The 17,093-nt window shown below is 39.1% G+C and overlaps 1 protein-coding gene across 1 annotated transcript in view; it reads left to right on the forward strand.

The window, feature by feature from the left end:
• Positions 1 to 2,251: 2,251 nt before the first annotated feature.
• The window catches only part of COMMD1 (copper metabolism domain containing 1), a 191,815-nt gene continuing 176,973 nt past the window's right edge, over positions 2,252 to 17,093 (forward strand). The window contains exon 1 of the mRNA XM_030310678.1: positions 2,252 to 2,452. Within this exon, the coding sequence (XP_030166538.1) occupies positions 2,276 to 2,452 (177 nt within the window). The 5' untranslated portion in view covers positions 2,252 to 2,275. The remainder of the gene's footprint in view (positions 2,453 to 17,093) is intronic.

A 17,093-nucleotide genomic window follows, 5' to 3' on the forward strand; every position in this document is an offset into this window, starting at 1 on the left:
CCAAGGACAGGGGAGTGGGTGAGGAGACTCTCATATTCCAGGTCCAGCTCATGGGTCAACTAGTATCATGTCCTCTTGATTAGCTCCTTTAACACTATTCACCATTAAGCCATTCCTTGATCTACACAAGCTGAGTTAATCAATTTTCTTTTTTCTACTACCAAATCTGATAGTTACTTCTAGGTACTGAGTAGTAGCAACCCTTAGTTCATTGTATTTTAATCATTTGTTTAAGTAGAGGGGTAAAAAAATAATTTTCCCTTTATTATTGTAAATTCTTATCTGGGACCCCTAAAACAAAAGACAGATTAATGAGAAAAACAAAACAAGTTTATTAACATGTATCCCTAATGTATACATGTGAGATACCCAGGGAAAAATGAGTAACTCAAAGTGATGGCTTAGAACTCCAATTTATATACCATCTTCAACTAAAGACAAAAGAAAGAAAGTTGTAAGGAAGGCCTGTTATGGGGAGATGTCCAGGAAAAGCACAGGAAAGAAGAGTAAGATTTGTTAGCCAGTTTTAATTCCATGCCTTCTTCGTTAGTAAAGCCTACAGTTGTCTCCTGCAATTAACTTTTGTCTTTCCTGGTAGACAGAGGTGGGACACCTTTGAAAATTTACATCCTGCTTTTAGGCAAATAGGGCCAGAAGCTTTTCTTATATCTGTTTCTTCTCACTGCCTTTAGCTCAAAATAATCCTTATGCCAAAATGGCATATTTTAGGGTGGCATATTCTGCTCCCCTTCATTTATATATCATCTTCCCTTACCAGAATGTAAGATTTTAGGATACAGACATTCATTTTTGTATCCCCTAAAGCCTAGCAGAATGACTGGCACAAAACTCTCCACTAATAGCTGTTGAGTGGCTGGCTAATTGGAGAGTGAATGGTAATTAAAGTAGAATTTGAAAAGGTGGAGTAGAGACAGAGAACAGGAAGAGTTTATTGCAAAACTTTGGGGCCCTTGTGTTTGCCCTTTATTTCAGTCCACATTTCTTATTTTAACATTTTTAGAGATGGAAAATCTTAAAAAAAACACCTATTTCTTGCCTGAGATCAAAAGTCTGTGAGCCATAAAAGGAGTAGTGTAAGAGGAGAAGTGACCAGTTGCTTAATGGAACTTAGAATGTAAACCTATTTGGTCATAATGAAAAGGAAACCTGTTTTCTGGGAAGGCTGTCTTAGGTTTTCATATTTTCCATTTGAGCCAGGGCTTCAGAGTCTTTTCTTTTGCTGTTGCCTTGCCTTAGGCATTTTTCTTTCTTTCTTTCTTTCTTTCTTTCTTTCTTTCTTTCTTTCTTTCTTTCTTTCTCTCTTTCTTTCTTTTCTTTCTTTCTTTTTTCTTTCTTTATTTTTCTTTCTCTTTCTTTCTTTCTTTCAGAGAACAAGCGGGGGAGAGCGGCAGAGGTGGAGAGCAAGAGCGAGGGAGAGGGAGAGAATCTTCAGCAGGCTCCATGCTTGGCGTGGCATCATATCCGGGGCTCAATCCAATGAACCTGGGATCATGACCTGAGCTGAAATCGAGTTCAGGGTGCTCAACTGACTGAGCCACCCAGGCGCCCCTCACTTAACATGTTTTTATGATTCATGCATGTTGTAGCATGTATCAGTACCTCATTTCTTCTCATGGGTGAATAATATATTGGTTTTTTGAAACTATATGGGTACAAAATTATATAACCTATGCATTTCATTTCAGGATTATAAAGAAGGTGTTAACAGAATGTTATAAAAAGGAGCATCGGAGCTGAGCCGCTGATCTAGCTGGAAACACAAGACACACGCATATATATAAAGGCAAATAATCCTAGAAAACACATTATGTTATTAGGCGTTAGTTAAATTTTCTTGGACAAAAGGTGGACAGGTAATGATCAGGCAGAGATTACATCTGAGTGATAGATCCTATTCAGTTAGTGGATTGGCAAGGCCTGGGATGAGATGCAGCCTTTCCAAAGTTAAACTACCACCTTCATTCATAGAATAGTTCCCTATGTCAGGTGGTCTTCACCCAGTGATCTTTCCTTTCAGTAGGCCCTGGAGTAATGAAGGGAATCAGCGGAAGTAAAGTGATTCTTCTGGAACTTTATGGATAGCTCCACGGTGGCAGCCCTAGGCGATGGGTTTTGCAGAGCAAATCTGTTGGCTACCAATACCAACCGCTGGCAGAATTTCGCCCTCATTCGTCCCGCGCGTCTTTGCCCGGGCTATTTAGGCCCATCCCGGGTGCCGTAGCGAGGCTGCGCTCGGGCGGGGCTGCAGCTGACCATGGCGGGCGAGCTTGAGGGTTCTAAACCTCTGAGCGGGTTGCTAAGCGGCCTGGCCCAGGAAGCTTTCCACGGGCATCAAGGCATCACAGAAGAGCTGCTGCGGAGCCAGCTCTATCCAGACGTGTCACTGGAGGAGTTCCGCCCCTTTCTGGCTAAGATGAGAGGGATTCTTAAGGTATCGATCCTCCCTGCCGCGGCCACGGAACCCAGCTCCTTCCCTTCCATCCTCAGATTGGTTCCCCAGAAGCTGAAAAGGCTTTCCTTCTGACACCTCCACTCCGTGGGCTCTACGTTATGTTCCTTCAGATCCGAGGCGCTTGCCCTGTCGCCCCTTCTCACTTTCTTAGGGGTGACCCTTTTCTTCTCAAGCTCCCAGCCTCGCAGCAGTGTTGACCAACACGCACCGAAGAGGACGCTGGGTTTTTCCCTCAACTTTTCCTCTGTAGTTGTGTGGGCAACAATTTCGAGTTGCCTCGGCTGATCTGTGCGCTCCAGATTAAAATTAAAAATTAAAGAACTGCTAAATCAGCTTTCCCGGGTTGTGGAAGTGGGGAGTGTTTAAGTGAGCCACTGTATGCTGGGATAGGGGGTGGATTGGCTGGAGCGAACCCCTGTGAACTAGTGCACTGTATGGTTAAGAGAGCACATTGACCAGCTTGAAGTCAAAGTGTAAGTCAACCTGTCCGATAGAAATATAATGAAAGCTAAATATATAATTTAAAAATTTCTAAAAGCAACATTAAAAAAGTAAAAAGAAACAGATGAAATCAATTTTATTTCATTTGACTCAGTATATCCATAGTATGATCTTTTTGTGTAATCGATATACAAAATGTTAATATGGTATTTTATTTTTTCACCAAGTCTTTGAAATATTATGTGTATTTTACACTGAAAGCCCATATCAATTAGTACTACCCAGATTTCAAGCGACCAGTGGTTACATATAGCCACTATATTGAACAGCACTGGTTTAGACTGAGAACTAGTCATAGGAATGAATTCAGTGCCAAAATATACTCGAGAGATAGGCAATAAAAATGATTTTAGATTTTTGTGGGCTTGCTATGTGTTAGGAACTGTCCTAGGTGGACACTCATTTTAAAGAATAGGAAACAGGCTCAGGGAGTCTAAGTCTAGTTGGTCTAAAATCGCACTTTGATTAAAGGCAATGTTGAAATTTCAGCTGTTTTTGCATCAGTTTGTTTCAAAACTGCTTAGGCTTTAAAAAGGCAGTTGTGTTTTTCTTTTTTTAACTGCTTTTGCGTATAGGATTTGAATCCAGAAAAAAAAAAACAAAGCAATTATTTCACAAAAAGTACACACATTGTCGCATGGAAATATTAGGAGTGATATCTCAGGTGTGATCCTAGACATTCTGAGTAATTTTGTTTATTTTATTTTATTTATTAAAAGTTTTTAAATGTTTATTTTTATTTTTGAGGGGGGGAGAGAGAATGAGAGTGGGGGAGGGGCAGAGAACGTGGGAGACACACAATCCAAAGCAGGCCCCAGGCTCTGAGCTGTTAGTACAGAGCCTAATGCGGGGTTTGAACTCTCCAACCAAGAGATCATGACCTGAGCCCAAGTCTGATGCTCAACCAACTGAGCCACCCAGGCGCCCCTACTTTATTTTTTAAACATTTATTTATTTGTGTGAATGGGGGAGGGGCAGAGAGAGAGGGGGACACAGAATCCTCAGCAGGCTCCAGGCTCTGAGCTGTCAGCACAGAGCCTGACTCGAGGCTCCATCTCGGAAGCGGTGAGATCATGACCTGAGCTGAAGTCAGATGCCCAACAGACTGAGCCACCTAGGCTTCCCGTATTTTATTTTTAAAAATGTTTTATTTTATTATTTTTTAAACATTTATTTATTGTTGAGAGACAGACAGAGCGCCAGCAGGGGAGGTGCAGAGAGAGAGGGACACAGAATCCAAAGCAAGCTCCAGACTCTGAGCTGCCAGCACAGAGAGAGCTTGATGTGGGGCTTGAACCCAAGAATTGTGAGATCATGATCTGAGCAGAAGTCTGATGCTTAATTGACTGAGCCACCCAGGCGCCCCTAAAGATTTTATTTTTAAGTCATCTCCACACCCAATGTGGGGCTTGAACTCACAGCCTTAGATCAAGAGCTGCATGCTCTACCGACTTAGCCAGCCAGGAACCCCTATTCTGAGTAATTTTAGTTGATAACATAAACACTAATGGATGCCTTTTATTTGTATCCAATCTTATTCTCCGAGTGAGCAGAAAAGGTTTCCTAGAGAATTTGACTTCTTACCTGGGTTTTTGAGGTGTTTGCTAGGCCTGTGGGGGGGATGAGGATGACTGACTGCTGGCCAGGAAGTAAGAACAGTATGTGTGTAGCCAGTGTCTTAGAAGCTCCAAACATTGGGGGTGCTGGTCTTTGGGTGGACAATATTTTGTATATGTGCTGCCGAAGCGAGCACTGGGTGGACAATATTTTGATTCTTTTGTTTGATTATGAGATACAAATTGCAGGATACCCAGAGAAGACACTGCCTAGAAACTGTCTTCCTTGTTTTCATTTAAATATATTGCTGAATAATATCCAGGTATTGCTCTCTCTCCTTTCAGTCCTCTGCCTGACGATGGAATACTTCAGTTTTCTGAGTAATTCTGGGCTGAAGAGCTAGCACGGTTCACTTAGTGGTGGGAGTAGAACAAGATTTGCCTTTGCTTTGCAACACAGCCTCGGTATAACTGATTGAGATAACCAGGGGAAAAGCATTTGATTGTTTGACTTAGGACTGAAACTATATGACATCTAGTTCTAGGTGACATCTAGTTCCAATATTCATTTACCTTTTTAAGCAACACTGAGGTATAAACATCTCTCTAATTCTTAGGAAAACATACGCAAAAAAGATTTTTATTTTTATTATTTATTTATTTTATTAAATGATTATTTATTTTGAGAGAGAGAGAGAGTGCACAAATTGGGGAGGGGCAGAGAGAGAGGGAGAGAGAATCCCAAACAGGCTCTGTGTTGTCAGCACAGAGCCAGATGCGGAGCTTGGTCCCAAGAACCATAAGATCATGACCTGAGATGAAATCAAGACTGGGACGCCTTCAGTTAACCAACTGAACCACCCCGGAGTCCTGCAAACAAGATTTTTAAACAAAAGGCTTTGAGCATGACCTTCTGCAATAAAAGAGAATGTACACAAACAGTCATGATGCAAGGATGCTGTAGTATTTGGAAATAGGGGACTGAGTAAACTGTGGACAGAAAGGGGTATTACAGGTTTCTCGGAGATGCCATTTTTGCTGCTCTTGAATAAAGTGTAGGATAGAGACTGAAGTGAGGGGCAGCGTATAGGGCATTCCAGGCATTCTAGGAGAATGTAGAGCAAGGTCAGGAAATGGTAAATAGTCCAATTTGACTATAGCATAGTGGTACCCAATATGGAGTATTGGTGGAGGAGTCAAGAAAAAAAATGAAGCAACCTTTTATTTCTTTATTGCTGTTAACCTTAATTCCTGCTCTTAAGCAAGGCATACTTTTTTTTTTTTTTTACTGTGGCAAAATACTTATAAAAGTTATCATCTTAACCATTTTAAAGTGTACAGTTCAGTGGTATTAAATACATTTATAATGTTGTGCATCCATCGCCACCATCCATATCTGTAACTCTTTTCATCTTGTAAAACTGGAATTCTATACCCATTAAACAATAACTCTCCATAACTATCCCCCCCCCCCAAGTCTCTGGCAACCAGCATTCTACTCTCTATTTCTATGATTTTGACTACTCTGAGTATCTCGTGTAAGTAGAATCATACAGTATTTGTCTTTTTTGTGGCTGACTTAATGTTGCTCAGCATAATGTCATCAAGGTTCATGTTGTTGCATATGGCAGGATTTCCTTCCTTTTAAAGGCTGAATAATATTCCATTGTACGTATATATCACGCTTGCTTTATCCATTCATGTCCTTGAACACTTGGGGTGCTTCCATATTTTAACTATTGTGAATTATGCTGCTGTGAACACAGGAGTGCAGATATTTCTTTGAGACCCTGCTTTCAATTCTTTGGGATATATAGCCAGAGGTGGAATTGCTGGATAATATGGTAATTCTATATGTAATTTTTCTTTTTTCACAGTGGCTGTACCACTTTACATTCCCACCAACAGTACATAAGAGTTCTGACTTTCTGATTTCTTTATATCCTTGCCAACACTTGATAGTTTGTTGTTTTTGTTTTTGTTTTGTGATGCTAGCCATCCTAATGAGTTTGAAGTGGTCAAGGTATACATTTTTACATATAGATGACAGAAGTCAAAACATTTTTTTCTTTTGTCTTTGAAACTCCACAGAGTTTCAGCTATCTTGAATTCAACATGCAGGCTAGAAGAGCATGCAGGCTAGAAGAGCAGAGAGGAAAATACTAAAAAAATGCAGGAGTCTAAGCAAAGAGAAACAAACTGAGGATAAAAGTGAGTAGTACCTCATCTCATTTGGTGCCATAGCTTTCAGTCATCTATAGAGAATCCAGTTCTGTGAAGAAAGTGAAAATGAGAGGGACAACAGAGGTTGGAGGAAAGAAAGGAAAGGATGCATAACTCCCTGCACGGTATAGGCAGCAGGTATACATGTTAGACTCCTTATTGCCAGCTGCCTGCATTCATTTATAGGCTGTTTCAGATAACCTGAGCTGCACTCTTTCCCTTTAACCTTCACACTGTGCCCAGATGTAATGCAGTGATTGCTGGCATTTGTAGTGGTCTCTGTTTTCCACTTGGATGGAGCTTTCCTACCCTACGTGGCTGGGACATCGATCCTCTTGAGCATTACCTATTGCTCACAAAAGGGCAAACCTTCCTTCTGCTTATACATATATGAAGCTGGCCATTCATTTGCTCTAGCTTTATTTATGGTAGCTTCTGAGGAGCAGTGAAACCAGTGAATTGAGAGTGGTGTGTTTAATTAGGGAGATGACACTGTGTATAAATACTCTGCCATTTTAACCTATTTTTTGGTTTATATTTATAATTCAGTTTCTTCTAGATATGTATTTGCATATTCTCTATTTCTTGCTTCTGCTGTTAACCTTGCAGGGATGCTCCTTGTTCTAGTTTACTGGAATTCTAGAGGAAGATCTTAACTGAAGCTAGATCACTTTTTGTATACTTATGTTCTGTGTTCACTACTGCCCTCTGTTGGTGATAATTTTGTGTTCCCTCACTGAAATTTCATACTAAACAAAAAACAAATTGTATTAAATTTTTATCTTAATTCCAGTGTAGTTCACATGCAGTGTTACATATTAGTTTCAGGCGTGCAGTATAGTGATTCATCAATTCCATATATTACCCAGTGCTCATCAGGACAAGTGCATTCCTTAATCCCCATCACCTATTTCACCCATTCCCCACCTGCCTCCCTTCTGGTAACCATCAGTTTGTTCTTTATAGTTAAGAGTCTGTTTCTTGGTTTGTCTCTCTCTTTTTCTTTGCTCATTTGTTTTGTTTCTTAAATTCCACGTATGAGTGAAATCATGTGGTATTTGTCTTGCTCTGACTGACTTATTTTGCTTGGCATTATACTCTCTAGCTTCATCCAAACAAAAATTTTTAATGAGAATTTTGTTGGGTTTTATCTATTGTTGACATACTCCTATACAACAAAAGTCAAGTTACAGTCAAAAGTTAACTTATCTATTTCTCTTTTCTTCTATGATTTGAATTTAAAAATATGTTTAGGTCTTTTTTTCTTTTTTTTTTTTAAGTAGACTCTATGCCCATCCTGAGGCTTGAACTCCGTCCTGAGATCAAGAGTTACATGCTCTGCAGATTGAACCAGCCAGGCACACAGGTTTAGATCCTATTTTAGAAGTCTTGAAATGCAAGCAATAGCTTATGGATTAATAGCTACCAGTGATCCTTTCCCCTTGCCAAGGTTTATTGAGATGTAATTGACAAGTAAACCAGTGATGCTTTTAAAGCATGCATTGTATCTCCTTAGTTTCTGGCTTTCAGCCATTCCAAATTCATGGCTTCACATCAAATTTAAAATCCAGTCCTTTTACTGTTGTCCATAAGTCTTTATGATCTCTCGGTATCTGTTTCTCTGATCACATTTTCTCATTTCCAGCCACACTAGTCTTCTTGTCTTTATTTAAACATGCCAGGTGCTTTCTGACTCTTCAGGGCCTTTGCAGTTGTTCCTCCATATGCCTGTAATAATCTTCTGCCAGATATTCATATGGATTGTTCATTTGCTTCATTCATTCTCTACTTAAAAGTGCTGTTCTGTGAGGTCTTCCCTGACTTATCCAAAGAGTCTCATCTTTCCTCCCCTACTCTTTTTACGCTGCTTTACTTTTCTTCATGCTCAGTACTACCTGAAATTATATTATGTACGTATTAGCTTATTTGTTGACTTCCCTGTTGGAATGTAAGCATTAAGAGGGCAGGACTTCATTATTTTTACCTTTTTATTCCTAACTTCTAATACTGTTTCTAGCATGTGGTAGTAAAAATCTGTAGTCTAAGTGAATGAGTGGCTAGTGCTTAAATATGGAGATTGCCATTAAAAAGATAAGCATGAGAGAAACCTACACATTTATCTATATGGGGAGAGTTGGAAGGTATAATATTCTAAGCCAGGCGTCAGCAAACTATGGCCCATGGGATGAATCTGGCCTGCAGCCATTTTTATTTTTTAAAGTTACTTTATTATTTTTATTTTTTTAAGTTTATTAATTTATTTTGAGAGAGAGAGCATGGGAGGGGGCAGAGAGAGAGGGAGAGAGAATCCCAAGCAAGCTCTGCACTGCCAGCCTGGAGCCCAATGTGGGGCTTGATCCCATGAACTGTGAGATCATGACCTGTGCTAAAATCCAGAGCCGGATGCTTAACCGACTGAGCCACCTAAGCTCAAGATTTTATTTTTAAGTAGTCTTTATTCTCAATGCTGGATTTGAACCCACAACCTGAGATCAAGAGTCTCATGTTATATTGATTGAGCCAGCCAGGTGACCCCACTACCATTTTTGTCACATGCTTATTTATTTACATTTTGTCTTTAGCAATTTGCATTATTACAATAACAGTTGAGTGGTTGTGACAGACATACGGCCTTAAAAAACCTAAAATATTTACTATCTGAACCTTTACAGAAAAAATGTGCTGATTTCTGTCTCAAACATCTATTCTTTTTTTTTTTAATTTTTTTTTTTCAACATTTATTTATTTTTGGGACAGAGAGAGACAGAGCATGAACGGGGGAGGGACAGAGAGAGAGGGAGACACAGAATCGGAAACAGGCTCCAGGCTCTGAGCCATCAGCCCAGAGCCTGACGCGGGGCTCGAACTCACGGACCGCGAGATCGTGACCTGGCTGAAGTCGGACGCCTAACCGACTGCGCCACCCAGGCGCCCCTCAAACATCTATTCTTAAACTCCTGTTTTTTTAATTTATTTTTTTATTTTATTTTTAAAAAAAATTTTTTTTTCAACGTTTTTTATTTATTTTTGGGACAGAGAGAGACAGAGCATGAACGGGGGAGGGACAGAGAGAGAGGGAGACACAGAATTGGAAACAGGCTCCAGGCTCCGAGCCATCAGCCCAGAACCTGACGCGGGGCTCGAACTCACGGACCGCGAGATCGTGACCTGGCTGAAGTCAGACGCTCAACCGACTGCGCCACCCAGGCGCCCCTATTTTTTTATTTTTAAAAAAATTTCAAGTAGGCTCTGTGCCCAGTGTGGGCCCAATGTGGGGCTTGAACTCACAACCCTGAGATCAAGATCTGAGCTGAGAGCAGGACTCAGATGCTTAACCAACTGAGCCACCCAGGTTACCCTTAAACTCTTGTTTAATATTTGGAAACAATATACTATATAAAAACATTTTTTTTAATGTTTATTTATTTTTGGGAGAGGGAGAGAGTGTGAACAGGGGAGGGGCAGAGAGAGAGAGGGAGACACAGAATCCGAAGCAGGGTCTAGGCTTTGAGCTCTCAGCACAGAGCCCAATGCGGGGCTCGAACTCATGAACCAGGAGATCATGACCTGAGCTGAAGTCGGTCGCTTAAGTGACTGAGCCATCCAGGCGCCCTGAAACAATATACTATACAAATTATGTTTAGAAGTTGGTTACTTGATAAAAAATCTGGAAGCTGGAAATAGGGATTATTTTGTGTTCTGTCCTCTTGGGGAACTTTACTTCTTGTTCTTTAGGTTCATGAGATCTGTGGTAAATAAGAAATGAGCCTTAATGTTTCCGTGGTACTAAGTGTGTGTTCTTCATAAGACATAGAATTTGAATTTGGATTTTTTTTATATTCAGAGTATGTGAAATTTATGTGTTTATTAATGTAATATAAGATAATATAAAACATAATGTTATGAGCCTGCAAATCAAGTAAAAACTATCAACGTGAAAACTGGTTTAAACTTACATTGGAAAATAACTTATAGATAATATAATATTAAGACTTGAAGAGCAGCTGGCTGGCTCAGTTGAAAGAGCATGAGACTTTTGGTCCCGGGGTTTAAGTTTGAGCCCTATGTTGGGTGTAGAGGTTACTTAAAAAAATGAAATATTTAAGGGGTACCTGGCTGGCTCAGTTGGAAGAACATGCGACTCTGGTCTCGAGGTTGTGAGTTCAAGCCCCATGTTGGTATAGAGATTACTAAAAATAAATAAATAAATAAACTTAAAAAAAAAAGATGTATAATAGTAAAAAGCTATAAAAATATTTCTATTTTATATATTTCTATTTTAAATCCCTGGTTCTGTTTCTCTTCTTGAAGCCGTAAAAATTTATAATTTGTTTGAGAATTAGATTGACTGGAAAGAAAGGACCTGTGGTAATACAGGTTTTGTATATCATGTAATTCATGTGTATCATCTGAAGTGCTCGGTTTAATTTTTTTGTTTTTTGTTGAGCTACCTGTATGTTTTCCCTTATTAATTTTATTATAAATATTTAGTCTCATTAAAGAAAGTTTAGAAATGTGAGATGTGTAAAAACATACTATCTGTTGACATAACCAGTGTTAATGTTTTTGTGCATTTACGTATACCACAGATATTATTAAGCATCTTAATACATGCCATGCCCTGTGCTTGGGATACAGCATACAGCAGTAAGCATCACAGCTATAGTCCCTGCCCTTGTGGAATACATAGTTCTTGAGGAATATAGACATTAAGCCAGGGGTTACATTTTGAAAAGGCAGCCAGAGTGTGCCAACTGATGCAGATTATAGGCAGTTTAGAATGGTTCCTAGCCCACTCTACAACATGAACATAGAAAGATAAGCAGGGAAAGGTCTACTTATTAAGTACAATGAACTAAAAGGAAAGGACAGAAACAGCACAAAAGTAATTTACCTCTGGTCCCAAGGTTGGGGTTTCTCATGAATATAGTTGACTACGATCATGATAATATCTTTCCTAAATGAGGATTGGACTGCTTTGGGACCCTATTTTAAGTTTCCTGACTTGGTCTTTAGGGCCTAATTATTAGCTGTCAGAACATCACCTGAACAGTCCAGGATGCACCCATAAAGCAGCTCTATCTTCTTGCTGGGCTCAGCTTGCTTTCTGTGTCTCTTCTCAGATCTTGAAGCATGTTCTCAAGTAGTTCCTCCTTAAGAAAAGGTATATGAGAGGTCACTTTTTCTTTTTAAGTCTTAAAAAAGTATCTTTAGTCTCATACTTAATTGCTAGTTTGGTTGAAAATGTATTTCCAGGTTGTGAAATTGACTCACAGTTTTGAAGTTGCGACCTTTTTCTCTGTGAGCTTTTGGGATTTTCTTTTTTTTTTTTTTTAAATTTTTTTTTTAACATTTATTTATTTTTGAGACAGAGAGAGACAGAGCATGGACAGGGGAGGGGCAGAGAGAGAGGGAGACACAGAATCCGAAACAGGCTCCAGGCTCCTAGCTGTCAGCACAGAGTCCGACGCAGGGCTCGAACTCACAGACCGCGAGATCATGACCTGAGCCGAAGTCGGCCACTTAACCGACTGAGCCACCCAGGCGCCCCTGGGATTTTCTTTTTATCCTTTATTTCCTTGAGTGTCCTTGGTTTGTGGTTTTCTTTTCTTTCATTATTTTGGCCACTGTGGACCCTTTGAATTTGGAGACTTGACCTTTAGTTCTGGGAAATGTTGTATTCCTACTTTGATGATTTTTTTCCCCTCTTTTTTTCTCTAGTCTCTTTTTAGCACTCTGATTTTGAATGTTAGAGCTTCTAGACTGAATCCTTAATTTTTCTTTTATTTTCTCTATTTTCCATTTCTTTCTTTGTTCTACTTTTTGATCGATTTCCTAAACTTTATCTTCCAACATTTTAATTGAATTTTTCACTTGATCATGTTTTTAATTTCCAGGAATTTTATTTTGATGTGGACAGTATACTACTATGTTTAGTCAACATGTGGGAGAAAAAGGTTTTTTTTTTTCTTGATCCTCTTAGGGACCTGGCCACATCTGAAAATTAAACTGACAAAAGACAGGTTAACAGGAGAAAAGGATACAAATTTATTTCATATAAGTTTTGCATGACACAGGAGCTTTCATAAGGAAATGAAGACCCAAAGAAACAGACCTGAGTATTTTATGCTGGGTTTGGTGAAGAGGTCACAGGAGGAGTAGGGGAGTATGAGGTAATTGTAGTAAACTGGAGTAAACTTTAGCAAGGCCTGTTTGTAGGGTTCTTTTTGACATCTCTTTGTCTTTGGAGATAAGGATGCTCCTTTCTTCTGGGTATAGAGAGGGCACCTCTCACATGTGGATTTTATGACCTATTTCATGAGAAAGGAGTGGGGGAGAAGGTCAGAGACCTTCCTGCTCTGCCTTTTCTCCAACTACTTCATTTTCCAAGAATCCTTATGCCAGCTGTATTTTGGGGTAGCATGCCCTGAACCCCATCATCAGCAGTCTTTCCTCTTTTTTTTAAAACACAAGGGGGTGTATACAATACATAATTTTCTTCATTTGAATTAAAAAAAATTTATTTATGGGCTGCCTGGGTGGCTCAGTTTGTTGAGTGTCGACTCTTGATTTCATCTCAGGTCATGATCCTAGGGTTGTGGGATTAAGCCCCGGGTTGGGTTCCTTGCTGAACGTGGGGCCTGCTTAAGATTCTCTCTCTCTTCCCGCCTCTGCCCCTCTCCCCTGCTCACATGCTCTCTCTCAAAAAAGAAAAAAAATTATCATGAGTGATTTTTATATGCTATTTTTCAGTATTAGGAATTTGGTACACTTGTACTCAGCATGGGTAAAAGCTTTTTTTCAGAGGCTTTTAATGAATATTGTATTGCTGAGATGTTTTGGGGTATGATGTAAGTAGAAAATGTTAAATTCTGGCTGAGGGATACCCTACTTAATCTTTTTAATATTCCAGTAGTTTAATATTTTGCAAACTCTGGTGTATATTTTTGGTTTTTAACATTTGTTTATATTATTTTAATTTTTTAAAATAATGTTTATTTTTGAGAGACAGAGCACGAGCTCAGGAGGGGCAGAGCAAGAGGGAGATACAGAATCTGAAGCAGACTCCAGGCTCTGAGCTGTCAGCACAGACCCTGACACGGGGCTCAAACTCATAAACTGTGAGATCATGACCTGAGCTGAAGTCAGATGCTTAGCTAACTGAGCCACCCAGGCGCCCTGTTTATATTATTTTTAAAGCACATTAAAAAAATTTTTTTTTCTAACGTTTATTTATTTTTGAGACAGAGAGAGACAGAGCATGAACAGGGGAGGGGCAGAGAGAGAGGGAGACACAGAATGTGAAGCAGGCTCCAGGCTCTGAGCTGTCAGCACAGAGCCCGACGCGGGGCTCGAACTCACGGACCATGAGATCATGACCTGAGCCAAAGTTGGATGCTTAACTGACCAAGCCACCCAGGCGCCCCTTAAAGCACATTTTAATCCTAGTTTCCAAATAACCTGGAAAATTTGTGGTGAGTGTTTATAGTAAAAGCAGAAGCTTTTTCTTTTCTTTTCTTTCTTTTTTTTTTTTTTTTATAAAAGCAGAAGCTTAAAAGTATATTTGGTATTAGGTTTGTAAAATGATTTGAGTTGACTGCCCAGTAGTGATACTTTTTAAAAAAATGTTTTATTTAGTTTTGAGAGAGAACACATGAGCAGAAGAGGAGCAGAGAGAGAGGGGGACAGAGGATCCAAAGTGGGCTCTGTGCTGACAGCAGTGAGCCTGATGTGGGACTTGAACTGACAAACTGTGAGATCATGACCTGAGCTGAAGTTGGCACTCAACTGACTAAGCCACCCAGGCACCCTCATAATTTTTATCATCAAAGAATGGTATCTTCAGCTTCTGTGTGTGTGTGTTTTTTTTAGAGAGAATATGTAGAGGAGGTGGAGAGAGAGAGAGAGAGAGAGAGAGAGAGAGAGAGAGAGAGAGAGAATCCTAGGCAGGCTCCAAGTCAGCACAGAGCCTAATGTGGGGGGCAAACTCACAAACCATGAGATCATGAGATTACGACTTGAGCCAAAGTCAGATGTTTAACTGACTGAGTTGCCCAGACACCCCTCAGCTTCTGTTTTGAGATTTATCTTGTGAAATGTAGCTAATACCTCATTCTTGTGAAAAAAACAGAATACTTTAAAAAAATTTTTTTAAGCTTATTTATTTATTTATTTTGAGAGAGAGAGATGTAGCAAGTGTGAGTGAGGGAGGGGCAGAGAGAGAGGGAGAGAGAATCCCAAGTAGGCTCTGAACTGTCAGCACAGAGCCCTGACACAGGGCTCGATCTCATGAACTGTGAGATCAAGACATGAGCTGAAATCAAGAGTCAAGACACTTAACTGACTGTGCCACCCAGATGCCCTGAAAAAGCCAGAATACTTTTTATTTTTATTAAAAATTTTTTTTCAGAATCCTTTTAAATTTTGAGCTTTGTGTTTGCAATAGAGTTTTTGCATTTGTTATATAACGTAGAAATTTTTACTGTGTAAGATACTTTTTAATACATTATTGGTCTGAGTTTACAATTGAAAAATGTATAAAGCAGTTGTCTTCACTGACACTTCAGTGTTAAGAATGAACTTCACCCATATACGGTTCAGAGAGCAAATACTAAATAATAAATTAACTTGATTTTAAAAAAGAATGCAAAATATCTGGTCTTGAAATGTGTAGATTAAGAGACCTGAATAGAAGAGACTGAAATATTGACTTATTCTGACATGTTTTCAGATTGATTTGTCTTTTGTCTTCATCATTGTGTTAACTATAAGCAGTAGTAGTTCTGCTTTTCTGTGCTAGGTGGCAGTAGAATATTGGCTTGCTAACACTGCTGGAAGCAACAATGTTTCAAATGTTCTTTCTCTTGAATGTTCTAGTTAAGAAAACAAAGTTGGCTACTCAACAATAAGAATTTCTTATCCAAAAAGGAATGTAAAATACTTGGTTTGATAGCTTGAATTTAGAAATACCATTTTCTGGAAAATTTAAAGCTCTATAAATACATTCATTTTGCTATAGTTCCCTAGTTTTTGTATCACTATATGTTGCTAATTTCATTGAATAGTTTTGAGAATTTAGATGGTAACTTGTGAGATGCAGTTCTGCTTCTCTGAAGGATTGGCAAGCAACTGTTTAGTAAGATGTTACTTTTTTTATGTCACTGGACATCATATGATAAAGCAGCAATTGCAGATTACCAGCCGGAGTTTATTTTAATGGGCTCAGATGACGGGTATGAAGGGTGCCTGATTGGCTTAGTCCAGTAGATCATGAGACTCTTGATCTTGGGGTTGTGAATTCAAGCCCCACTTTGGGCATGGAGCCTGCTTAAAAAAAATAAAGAGAAATCAAATGACTTCTATGAGGTGTTCTATAAATTTGGCTGATTCAATTGGAGGAGCATGCAGCTTTTGATCTCAGATTGTGAGTTTGAACCCCATTTTGGATATAGAGATTACTTAAAAAACCCAAAACTTAGAAAAAAAAAAGATTAATTGAAGATCTATTTTTGAATCTCTTCCTCTCAAGGTTTTCTGGGTCTGCAAACTTTATGGGTTGAAGGAGTTCCTGGGTAGAGAGATTTTAAAGACAATTTCTCTGTTTGATTTAGCTATCAAATATTTACTGAGCCCTTAATGTGCTATATACCTGGCTCTGTACACAAAAGTGAGTATCGCAGTCCCTTTCTTAAAGAATCCTGTATTACATGGTAAATGCCATAAGAAAGGTATAAAGGTGAAGTGGATCCTTATTTTAAATTACAGAAATATGAAAAATAATTTTTTTTGGTCCTAATAAAACATCTTAATTTTTTGGCTTTGTCTTAAGGTAGAATGTAATTAAAAAAAATTTTTTTTTTTACATTTTTTAATTTATTTTTGAGAGAGAGAGCGAGCGCGAGCACAAGTGGAGGAGGGGCAGAGAGAGAGGAAGACACAGAATCCAAAGCAGGTTCCAGGCTCTGAGCTGTCAGCACAGAGCCCGATGTGGGGCTTGAACTCAGAAACCGCGAGATCATGACCTGAGCTGAAGTCAGATGCTTAACCAACTGAACCACATAGGCGCTTCTGTAATTTTTTTTTTAAGAACATAATTTTTACAAATTTTGACTTGATTATTTGTTTCAACTGATTCCTTGAAAAGTGCCATATTATACTAAATTAAAGAAATTTTGGTATGGGTTATGTGTGCTTTATGTGTGATTAACTTTTTGTTTTTTAATTTTTTAGAATATTTTAGAGAGGGAGAGAGAGACCAGAGGGTGAGTGGGGGAGGGGCAAAGAGAGAGGGAGACACAGAATCTGAAGCAGGCCCTAGGCTCTGAGCTGTCAACACAGAG

Source organism: Lynx canadensis, chromosome A3 (genome assembly GCF_007474595.2).
Source record: "Lynx canadensis isolate LIC74 chromosome A3, mLynCan4.pri.v2, whole genome shotgun sequence".
NCBI classification, from domain to species: Eukaryota; Metazoa; Chordata; class Mammalia; order Carnivora; family Felidae; genus Lynx; species Lynx canadensis.